The sequence below is a fragment of the Rutidosis leptorrhynchoides genome, chromosome 9 (assembly GCF_046630445.1).
Source record: "Rutidosis leptorrhynchoides isolate AG116_Rl617_1_P2 chromosome 9, CSIRO_AGI_Rlap_v1, whole genome shotgun sequence".
Classification (NCBI taxonomy): Eukaryota; Viridiplantae; Streptophyta; class Magnoliopsida; order Asterales; family Asteraceae; genus Rutidosis; species Rutidosis leptorrhynchoides.
In genome coordinates, this window is record NC_092341.1 from 112,489,332 (window position 1) to 112,501,544 (window position 12,213).

The 12,213-nt window shown below is 34.1% G+C and overlaps 1 protein-coding gene across 1 annotated transcript; it reads right to left on the reverse strand.

Moving 5' to 3' along the window:
- Positions 1 to 3,153: 3,153 nt before the first annotated feature.
- Positions 3,154 to 7,413, reverse strand: LOC139868330 (GDSL esterase/lipase At1g71691). The gene is made up of 5 exons (XM_071856664.1): positions 7,155 to 7,413; positions 6,199 to 6,326; positions 5,868 to 6,107; positions 3,612 to 3,861; positions 3,154 to 3,374 (listed from the first exon to the last, which is right to left on the reverse strand). The coding sequence occupies exons 1-5, from the start codon at positions 7,411 to 7,413 to the stop codon at positions 3,154 to 3,156; spliced, it is 1,098 nt and encodes a 365-aa protein (XP_071712765.1).
- Between the last annotated feature and the right edge of the window lie 4,800 nt (positions 7,414 to 12,213).

The following is a 12,213-nucleotide window of genomic DNA, read 5'->3' on the forward strand; positions in this document are numbered from 1 at the left end:
GTGGCCTCGAGATTGTTAATGACCGAATGGACTCTTGGGTATGGTCGTTATCGGGCGATGGTTCGTTTAAAGTTAATGACACTCGTTATTACCTGGACGATGCTATTCTTTCCAATATTGGAACTGGAACGAGATGGATTAAACGGGTCTCGAGGAAGGTAAATATTTTCTTATGGCGTCTAGCTTGGGATAGACTTCCGACCAGTTTAAACTTTTCTAAGCGAGGCATGGAAATCGAACACATCGGGTGCGTGAGTTGTAATCATTTTATGGAATCATCCGACCATATCTTTTTTGGTTGTCCTATTGCTAGAGAGTTGTGGAGAAAAGTTCGTGTTTGGATTGATTTGGATATCCCGTTAGTGGACTCGTGGGATGCATGGCTCGCATGGTTGGATATGGTTCAGAGATCTTCGATGGTGAAAATTCGGCTGCAAGTTATAGTTGCTTCTTTGGTTTGACACATTTGGCGCTATCGCAATTCCATTTTGTTTGGTCCACTAAGAATGAAGAAGGAGTTACTTTTTGATTCAATTAGGAATTTTTCGTTTAATTGGCTTAAGAGTAGAAGCAAATGTAACCCGCAATGGGTTGAATGGCTTGTAAACCCGTTGTAATTTTGTTGTATGATCTCTTCTCCTAGTTCCTTACTAGGGGGAGTATTGTTTCTATTAATAAAATTTTTTGCCGCTGTTCAAAAAACAAATAATTGATCCTCAATCCTCATTAGTGACAATTTAAATTCAGTTTTTTTTTTTCTTTTTTTGTCTTCAATCCTTATGGGTGGCAATTTAAGTTAGGGAAGTAATATTTCCACCATGTTTTTAATACTTCTATCACATTTTAAAGTTATTTCTTAAAATACCCATGCCATTATATGTATTAAGTAAGTTTAAAATCTAATAATCAAACATCAAAATCAAGTTTATGATGCTACTCGTCAAGGCCATAGCCTATTGTACGCCACCAAGCCCGCCACCGACCGACACCAATTGTCACTGGCTCACCACCATAGGTAGCAGTCCGCCACCGAGCTCGTTTGCTACGCCTGCAACGGGCATCTCATGAGTATATGTGGTTCCCATGGTATCCAACGGATATAATTTATACCGTTTGAGTTTAAAAAAAAATTCTTTCTAAAATACAGTTTTTACCAATATAAATACAACACTCACATTTTTACAACTTCACTTCAAAAACACACATTTACTCTCCTATTTCACTCTCAATCATTACATACATTCACCGTCATTTTTTATAAAATTCTACTTACCTTCGACGTTCATGTCAGTGGGTTTTTTACCGACGATATGAAGCAACGCAATGGTGAAACTGTCCATACGTTAGATGTTGTTGTTAGCGGAGGTTATGTATCTACTTTGTTCAACTATTTAAGACAGAACGTTGATTGCGAGATGTCCAAGTTTGCGTATTGGGATGAAGACGAGGCGCTGTTCGAGTGGCTTGAGGATAACAATAAATGGGCTGAAATACTCGGAAAAGCAATAATAAACTCGACACATGTCGCGTTATATACCAATGATATTTGGGACGACATTCTTCACGAGACTGATCATAGTGAGGATGCATATTATACTGATTGAGTGGTATTATATCATTACTCGCAGTTTTAGTTTAATTAATCGTAGTTTAATTTATTTAATCGTATTTTTAGTTTTCGGTAATCATAGTTTAATTTTATGTAATTGTAGTTTAATTTTATGGAAACTGGTTTGTGTTATAGGAAAATGAATTTCCAAAACACGTCACTCGAGATCACATAGATTGTGGGATGATAGTAAAATAAATTCACAAGAGATAAAATTTAAGGTGTTGTTTGTTTTTCTGTTTGCATATCTTATTATGTCTTATGTCTGCGCGTCCGCAGACGTTTTTACTGCAGACCGTTTGTTTTTCTGAAGACATAAGATAAAATAAAGTCTTATAATGTCTGCAGCCTCGCAGACTTAGAAATATGATTCTAAGTGCTGCAGACAGAATTAAGTTATTTTGCAGACATAAAAACAAACATTCTTCACTATTCAGCATACAGACATTTAGACCACATCTTCCTTACACACATGGTTCGCTAAAGCAAAAACATCTTGAAAAACAATTAACACCTAACGCCTAAGTGACTTATATTTAGTGCCTAACACTTAGAGGATTTTCATTTAATCATTGTGGAATACCAGGTATTGGTATCATGAATGTTCCGGCTTTATACTATATAAGCATATGGCACTAGGAAAATTTTTACTCTAGGCCACAGACTCTGATCAATAGAGATAGAAGTCGGGCACTGGAGCATAATGTCCTCTTTGTTTCAATAAGACCATCTCTAACGCAGCGTGCTCACCACCACTTTCAACCGAGCACGCCACTAACACGCCTATAATGCGGCGTGCTGGTGGCACATGGACTAGGCGTGACGGGAAGAATTCATGTGTGTTGAAGATTTCCTCTTTTTTGATTGGTTCAAATTCTATTTTTATTTATTTTTAACCCACTATTTTACCCAACTTCCAATCATATTTTAACACATCACCCAACACGCCACTCAACACTCTACCCCATTATTTACCAGTTTACCAGCACGCCCATCAAACACCCCACCCCCACCCAGCAACACGCCAAAACGTCTCGAAGGGTTAAAGATGGTCTAAGGCATATGCAAATTTAATTTCGAAACCAAACGAGTTACAATACTTGAAATATCAAATCAAATCTAAATAATAGAAATAAAAAAGCACGCATATTCAGCAACAAATGTACAAGCAAATAATCAAAGCAAACATAAACGCATGTCACCAATATTCGCGAATATTTACAAACCATTTGAACTCACAACCTCAAAATTAATGATATAATTAATTCGATATCATTAGACTAATTATCATTAGACTAATGACACTTTGATAAAAGTAAGCAGATAACTTTGTGCATGGATCAGTCACAGGGCCCGTTTATTTAATTTCCTCTGATTAAAATAAAACAAAAATACACAACTACTATTTTAAATAGCAAGAATTGTAAAGATAAAAGACTAGTTTTTATTTTCTACTCTACAATGGATAGAGTAGCAAATGAAATTTAACATTTTTTTCAGTAGTTGGGGGACTTTAGTAACAGTACATTAGCACAAGTACATGATCAAATGTTTGCTAGTTGTTGAATGTTGATAGGATAAACAAAATTAGGACCACCATTGAAAGCATTCTTTCCCATTAGTATGTTTACTGCTCCTGTTGGGTGAAATGCATCCCAAAACACGTACTCGTGCCTGTTTGGACATGGTGTTTGGAACGGTAAACATGTTATTTGTCCTCTGTTTCTACCTATTCCGCAACATCCTCTATTAACCACCCGAAATCCTGCACAAAAAATAATCCCCAGAAATCGTTACTCTTGCAAAGAGAAATGATAATTATGCCTAAAAGTTGGCTTAAAAATTGGTCAAACACCACATGTCAACCAACTAAAATACTACTTAAAAATGGATCATATAAAAAATCAATGATGATTGATATGGGTATTTTAGGCCATATTTCAGGCTAAATTTTTTGGCATAAGTATCTTTTATAAGTATCAAATTGAAGGAAAGTTAGTACCATAAGATCTTGAGTTGGCAAGTAGATCTTGGAACATGTTATGAATATCAACAAAGATGAATTTAGAACCAGGGAGATTGTTGCTTAAGTTGTTAATCATGGTCCTCATGTTGGCATTAAAAGGTACAATCAGTTGGTTCACGTCCTCGGAACATCTCGCACCCGAGCCTTGTGCTAAGATGCTAGGAATACAACCCATTAGTCCTAGCCCAGCCAACACAAACTTTCGCGCCCCAAGATTGTAAAGTCTCTGTTATAAGAAAAAAAAATGATCTTACAAAATAAACAAGTACCAACTAAGGCACTTAGCTAGTTATTTTAAGAGCTTATTATCTTAACATAACTTACATAAGTTTTTATAGTGCGTTTGGAATTTTAAATCTGTTGCAAAAATAAACAACACTTGAGCAGATAAACGTTTACAAATAAAATACCTAAACACCCTCTAAAAGGGAGCATCTAGTGTAGAGCAACTGGGTCAGCCAACCCCTACGACTATAGTTTTTTTCTTTTAGTATGTAGATATGTTCAATAGTGGAACTTGAACACTTTTTTTAAGGGTTAAAGTCAAAAATATACTACAAACTTGCACAAATGTACCGATGTCGCCCACAAACTCATTTTCGTCCTACTGTCGCCTACAAACTTTCAAAAAGTGTACCGATGTAAACAAAAACTTTCAAAAAGTGTACCAATGTAAACAAAAATGACTTGCTACCGGCTAAACTGGATAAAATCAACACGTGTCGTGCGTGGATTGGATCTTAATTCTTAAAAAAATAAAAAAAATAAAAAAATAAAAAAATAAATAATTTATCAGGTCAAAATTAGTATGTAACAGGTCAAAACTATAAAATGTTAATATTAGCACATTTTTTGAAAGTTTGTAGGCGACAGTAGGACGGAAATGAGTTTGTGGGCGACATCGGTACATTTGTGTAAGTTTGTAGCCTATTTTTGGCTTTAACCCTTTTTTTAAAGGCTGGTTCAATGGAAAATTTAAAAATACTACCACGTTTTTTTAGAAGTTTTTTTAAAAGATATTGGTCTCCATGTATACACATCTCGTAGTAAATCCTTATATCAGTACGAACATGTGAACACTTATAAGCTCCATATTGTTTTAGGGGAAACATATCATAAAATTTTCTAATGACGATTGTAAGGGTTGTCTTTAAGAAAAAGATTAATGCATGAAGTAGTGGTACACTAGTTGACTTAGTGGTGGTTATTTCCACAAAAGAGTAACTACTTTGAATGTATAAACAAAATTAGCAGGTCTAAATTTCTTAATGACAACCCTTAAGATTTGAAAAGTTCATTATAATTAAAAACATATAGATATAGATATAGATATAGATATAGATTAAATTTTAATTCTTGGTTTTTTTTTAGCATAGCCAGGTGGTTGGGCTCCTGACATCCTTGCAAGAGGCCTCAGGTTCCAATCTTGAGGTATCAGAGAAGGGTTGGAAACAGTGAGAGAGTAGTCATGATGGGTTGCTTACAGTAGAATATGAGGTCGGATTACTCGCCGTTCTTAGATAACCCGAAACAGGAAAAACCTTACAAATTTTTTTTCTTTTTCTTTTTTCTTTTTACTGTTAGAAACCTTTAAGTTGAAAATGGTTAAAAATTTGTAATTTATTATTTTTATGTTAATGGAATGTGTAGAATATAAAGATCCGGTTAAAATACTTTAAAGAAAATAATTATTTGATTACTTTGTAATTTTGATAATACTACTTCCAGTTTTTATAAGATAATAATAATAAAATAATAATTAATATACTACAGTATGAGAATAGGAAATAAAAAAGAAGGCTTTGACTGAATAAAATGGCATAGATAGTGTAGGCGGTCCAGATGCAAGTTTGAAAACACAAGGTTTTAAAATTTAAGAGGCCAACAAGCTAGAAAATATAACAATAACAATAACAATAACAATAATAATAATAATAATAATAATATAATTATTTCAAACAGGCATATAAATCATCATATCATCATCATCATCATCATCATCAACTACAAAATAATTACATTATTGACAAAACTTTTGGGATGGCCACAGCCCTACCCAAAACTTGAAGTACGTCATAGTTCGGCATGTTAAATTTCGACGTCCTAAGCTATTGTTTTTCAATTTTTTAAACTTTTGTCCCAGCCGAAAAAATTTTTTACTCCACCAAGGTCTAAAATTTATATATATGATTTATATATAACTAACAATGTGTGGGAAGATTGTGAGCTTACAGTGAGTTGAGAAGTATATTCTTTGGACAAGAGATCAGCAAACTGTTGGCCATTGTACTGGTTACGGGTCGGGTAGTTTGGCATGAGGTAGTTATTTAGGTAGTCATTGCTACCCATTCCCACAAAGAATAGGCTTTGAGCAACCTTTTGAGCCACATCAGCTGGACCCAAATTGTTCGATATTTGATCCAATGAATCTTCAAAGTTTTTTATCTGTTGTTTGAATGGGATGCGTCCTACCTATTTGATCAAAACAATTTTGGTTATCATAGTATTGCATATATATGTACCATTTACCATACAGAATTGATATGTATGTTATTAAACTTACAAAATTTCGGCCTGTGATGTCAAGGATTCCAGAAGCTGCTGATGCAAAATTGACTCCATGAATCATTTGATCTGCAGAATTTGATGCTTGGGAGTAGGCTGGTATCAGTGGCAATCCTAGCATTTCGGCTGTATTTATAGATTCAGTCAGTTATTTTCTAAAGTGTTTATTTTTCTTTAAATTTTTAAAAGATATATTAAAATTGAGGTTTTGCTAATGACGGGTTATATGGTTATTGTTAACGTACATAAAATATTTGTACTATTGGGTAACTGCACCATAAAAGTTAATAACCAACTGCTATTTACACGGGTTTAATTCGTGTTAGCGACAGCATTTAAGGTTGTGGTTAGTAAAATCCTAAAATTAAATAAGCGATTTGCAAAGCCACATCATGCCTTAAAATACTCATTTTGAAGCTGTTTAATCCAAAAATTGAACCGAATGAAGACCAGAAAAAAAAATAAACTAACCCATTTTGAATTCAATTTGTAGTTTGGTTTCGGTTCGGTTTTCATTTCAGTTATCGGTTTTACCTTTTTATAACCACAAAAACCTGGTTCAACTTATAAAATTTTATGTTATTAATCTATACACCAGAAAACGGTTCCAATACCAAAATTAGAATTCAAAGTCGATTTTTATGATTAATTGGTTACATTATGATTATGTTTTTTTTTGTTTTTCTGTTTCTAACCGTAACTGAAGGGAATTTGGTTTTCGATAATTCAGTTTTTGTTTTTGATCTCAAGAAGTATAAAACCGAACCTAATAAACCAAAATAAACTAAAACCCGGCCCAATGAACACACCTAAAGCTAGAGTCTTATTGCATGTGCCTAGAACTAGGCCTAATAAACGTCTAGTTCGTTTACACGCCAAGTTGCACGTAAATATAAAGTAATTAATTAACATAAGCTTGTACAATGAACAACAAAACAGATCAAGATGAATAACCTATTTGATCAATCATAGTGTAACCGTTCGAAAATCGACCGGTAGGACCTCCATTGAAATCAATTCCATAAGGAAAGTAATTAGCCTTAGCAAAAGAATTCAAATCATTATTATTTCCATTATCGATTAACGAATCTCCGAACGCATACATCGATGGAACTATCTTTCCGCCCATTGTATTATTCGGCGAAAATGTATCCGCAACACCACCATCATTATCACCACCAAAATCATTATCGCCACCATAATCTTGTCCCATAACTAAAACACCACCGTTCCAAAACATGCTAACCATCAACACCAACAACAAACAACAATATTTTAAGGTTAACATTTCTTATACAGTTTGTTTAATCTCAGTTGTGTGTATGTTTTTGGAGTGATGAGCAGGAGTGGAATATATGGGGTTATACACAAAAGTTGCTAGGCTTGTAATATATAAGAAAATAGAGTGTATAAAGTATAATATAAAAGTTAGTTGGAGAGTAAGTAAATGCTTCCACTAGACCAGCCTATACACAGTTTGAAAAGCAGTTATGGTCTATACGTGATTTGATTATTGGTTCCGGATCTTGGTAATTAATGGCTGCCATGCATGTTTGCTTCAACCAATTACTATAAACTTGATGGGCTATATTTTGAATTATTGGTTCCATATGAAGTATGAACCAAAGATTACCCACCAAATGTACAAATCTCACTGCCCTTAATTTTCTTGTTTGACTTTTACTGTTGTTCCAAAAACTAAGCTATCAAATTTTGGTGTTACTTTAGTCACTGATCACGCATACACATGAGTTTAGGTGCCTGAGTGCAAAATTCCTAAGAAGTGGAGGTGAATCATGAAAAACCCTAGTCGAAGTGATTAAAGTTTTTGAATATGTTGATACGATATCTTCCATTGTTGAAAAATGTTAGATAACCCGCGGAACCAAAATATGCTTTACTCGACCATATAGAGAGCATCTTATTAAAAGATAGTAGTGTATGACTAAATGTGATTAACTAACCGTGGTCCGTGGATATTAATAGTTATTGTGGCTTCCGAACAATTGATGACAGAATTAACAAATCGAAATCAATTGATGATGACAGCGGCCTGACTCGATCTCCATACCTTAGCTCTGATATCGTATAGCCTAACAACATGTATATAACAATATAAGGCTAAGAGTCCATTCTTTTTTAAAACCAATTGGCAATAAAGAGACTTCCCCTAGACTTATATGCATACATTTGTTTTATCTCATGACCGATGTGGGATAACTTCCCAAAAATTGACATTAAAGAGCATTTCCGATTCCAAATTCATTATATATAAAGCCTCATCATTTGCCAAGCTTTATAAGGTCCTTAATTGTCAAATATCTAACTATATATATATATATATATATATATATATATATATATATATATATATATATAGACACACACACACGCACAAATAGATTGTTATAGGTCAAATTTTATAACCAAAAACACCTCGCTTCCCAAGGACCATTGGTCTAGTGGTATCGAGGATTGGTCTAGATGTATCTAGGAGCTCTTCCAATCTAGGGGTTACTACTAGAAATATGAGAACGGGCAACAAAGCCTTTGGCGCTCAAATATAGCCGCAATAAGTTGTACTAGACTACAAATATTTCGCCTTTTTGACCAGCTTTTGGGTACACAAGGCAATTGCAGCTAGCTTTTGTCAGAGTGTCACCGCAAATGCGTAAAATTATTTTCTTTTCAATTACTTTTGGTCAAGATATTCGCAGTGGGTTGTGATGATATTCGCGGGTTGTGTTATTTTTCATTTTCTCGCCACAAAAAGGCATACTCCCCGTAGTGGATTGTGATATTTGTCGATAAATTCGCGTAGATTGTGTGAGTTATATTTTTTTAAAATAGATAAACCTACAAATTGAATTAATTATGTAATATGAATAACTTCTTGGAATAATGCGGACCTTTTCATCAAATTCTTGCATCGAATTTACACTTAATGAAAGAGAGAAAATCCAAGAGCCTTGGGTAGCAAAAAGTTTGGTGCTGCAAGTGGACTATTGTGTTCTAATTAAATTAAATCGCATAATAATTATATTGCCTTAAAACCACTGCAGAAAGTTATGGGTATTTTAATGTAAGATTTTGTGGAGTAGTTGGACGTTGATATGAGGTGGTGCTTCACATTCACTCCTGCATGGATCAGTAAATTAACCTCCGTTGATAGTGGTCTAGTGGAACTGTCAACATTGAATCATAAACCATGTTCTTCATGAAAATTTACAACTTAGACATAATTACACAATTCGTCCTTTAATTTTGTCTGAAATTTCAGTAGCGGTCCTTTTACCAACATTATTCTGCCAATCATCAATTTTTCTCAAAAACATTTTTCCGACAATTGTCCTTAGTCCTTAGACCATTATTAGTGATGACGGGGTGATGAGACGTGATGGAGTATTTTTGTGGGGTATAGTGCTGATTTGACAAAAGTGATGTGGTGTGATGAAGTTTGTAGTGGTAGACGTGATGGTTGTGTGATGGGTTAAATTGGTCCCACTTTTTTAAATTTTTTTTTCATTTTATTTTGAGTTATTTTTTTAACTTGTTTATTTTTTAATAAAATGTATTACATATATAAATGATATAAATTTATAAAAAAAAACACACTTAAATTAATAAAAATTAATCGATTACAACTTATAAAAGTCCTAAAAATGAAAAATTACAATAATTATAAATTCTAATACGGTTACTTTATTAAATTCCTAGAAATTAAAACGTACGTTTATAATAAAAGATAACAAATTACTCATCGTCACTTGCAAGCCTGATATAATCTTTGTATTTCTCGGCCATCTTTTTCTTAAACCTTAAAGTGGATTTCCTTTCTTTCGAATCGGTGATATCGTCTAAATTAAGTTTAAATAATTTTATGACTTCCATTGTCGATCGTGTTCGTTCTTCCTCTACAATTGTATCCATAACACTGTTTCGCCTCTCCAATTCTTTGTCCTTTTTGTCAGACCATTGCAAAGGCAACTCTTTGAATCTTGAAGAGTTCGGAGAGTTCGTACCACATGATGAAGTACCCACATCAGACGAAGGATTTTCTAGCAGCCTTCTTCAATCGTTCTATTCCCATTGGACGATGAATCGTATCGTCTCCAAATAGCTCCTGGAGGTTACTTAGTCGATCTTCCCCGAGATTGATTGTTTGGTTTTCGCCAACCACATCATCGTCTTCATCTTCGAGTTCAAGTTGCGGACCTCTTCTTCTACGCACACCACTTCCACTAACTGCAGGCGGTGTATACCACTTCGGCTTCTTTTTCAAGAATTCCCAAACATTCTTGTAAGCCCACGGCTTCGCTGCCCGTTATTGCCATCTTTGCACCGTTAAATTATACACATCTTCTTCGTTTCGACATCTACGCCTTGGGTTACGTTCTTCTTCATTATATAAGGCCGTGAAATCTTTGAACGCCTTATCCATATGACGTCATTTCCCATTTAATTGATCGTCATTTCGTAAATAACCGGAAACGTTATCGTTAAACTTATTACGAACTCTAGATCAAAATGTCGAACCTTTTTGTGAGTTACCATGAACACCATCTTCCGAACAATAAATCCAACATGACGCCCACCAAATTTCTTCGGGTGGAGTCAACAATTTTTTATTTTGTGGTTCTTTTGCAACTTCTTTTGCTTTTCGTTTATAACTTGTACGGACCCGAACTTGTGGTTGTTGACTTCCACCACTAATTTCCTCTACTTCTTCGTTATTTAAAGGTGTAAAAGTTGGTTGTGATTGTGATCATGGTTGCGTATTTTGAACTTGAAAAGGTATAATACCGGGTTGCGAGTAATGAGAAAATTGTGATGGAAATGGTTGTTGAAATTGTGATCGAAATGGTTGATGAAATTGTGATCGAAATGGTTGTTGAGATTGTGATGGAAATGGTTGTTGAAATTGTGATGGAAATAGTTGTTGAAATTGTTGTTGTTGTAAAGAACTGAGAAAAAAAAAAAAGACGCGTTATTAAAATCATTAAGAAGATTTTGTTGCGGGATATTGCCAAATGGCCGATTACCTCGAACGTTTTGAGGCAAATTTGAGCTCGAATCGGGCATATTTGAATACCCGAAGTTGTAAAGATTACCGGAACCTGGCTCATTATGATCGAGATTTTGAGACGTGGTTATGAAATTTGAAATATTATAGAGAGTGTTTTTTATAAAAGTGATAGAAATGAAAGTGTTGTGTGAAAAATATGAATGAGATGTGTTGTATTTATAGAGGTGTATAAAATTTATTATTTATAAAATTACATTCATTTTATTCAAATTGTGGGCATCGGTCGAAATGTAAAACGGTCAAAATGGTCCAGCCAATCAAACGCGAGCAATGTCAGAAACTTTCCCCGTGATCAACCCATCGGGCCGGACGGATTTTTGCCTCATCACACCGCACAGGGGCGCGATGGAGGCGTGATGGTGGTGTTTTTTTGACTATCACGCTGCACTATTAATGGTCTTACCATCATTAGCTACTACCTGACCATAATATATAAATCTTTTGAGTGAATATAAAAATAAAAATTAAATATTAGTTCAAAATTTTATAGACATATTTATAAGTGCACGTAACTTGATCTTCAATTTTTTCATTTCAGTTAACAAATTCATCACCACGAAACAAAATAGTACTCCGTATCTTTTACCATCCTGTTAGAAAGAAATCGGAAGAATGCAAACTGAAATGAGATAGGAAGCATATCATTGTTTCTCATATTGAAGATCAATGATAGCAAACATACAGCACAATATTCTTACTAATGCCTACTTTATTTTCTCAATATTGAATTGTTTTCTTAAACAAAAGAGGCTCCTTGCCTAATTGAGTTTCATAGTCGTTTGAGGCTTACAGTGAATTAGTAATCCAAGAGCTCCAACATTAAATGTAAGGACCTCTTAAGTCTTAAAAGACTGATATTATTTACTATTATGATTATGATAGTATTAATAATTAACAAAATGATTATAAAAATTTTTTTATTAGCAA

Coding starts and splice junctions, on each gene's coding strand:
- LOC139868330 (XM_071856664.1), bottom strand. CDS start 7,413: ATGGGACAAGATTATGGTGGCGATAATGATTTTGGTGGTGATAATGAT. Junction 6,108..6,198: donor ACATCACAGGCCGAAATTTT/GTAAGTTTAATA, acceptor TTGATCAAATAG/GTAGGACGCATCCCATTCAA. Junction 3,862..5,867: donor AATATACTTCTCAACTCACT/GTAAGCTCACAA, acceptor TTCTTATAACAG/AGACTTTACAATCTTGGGGC.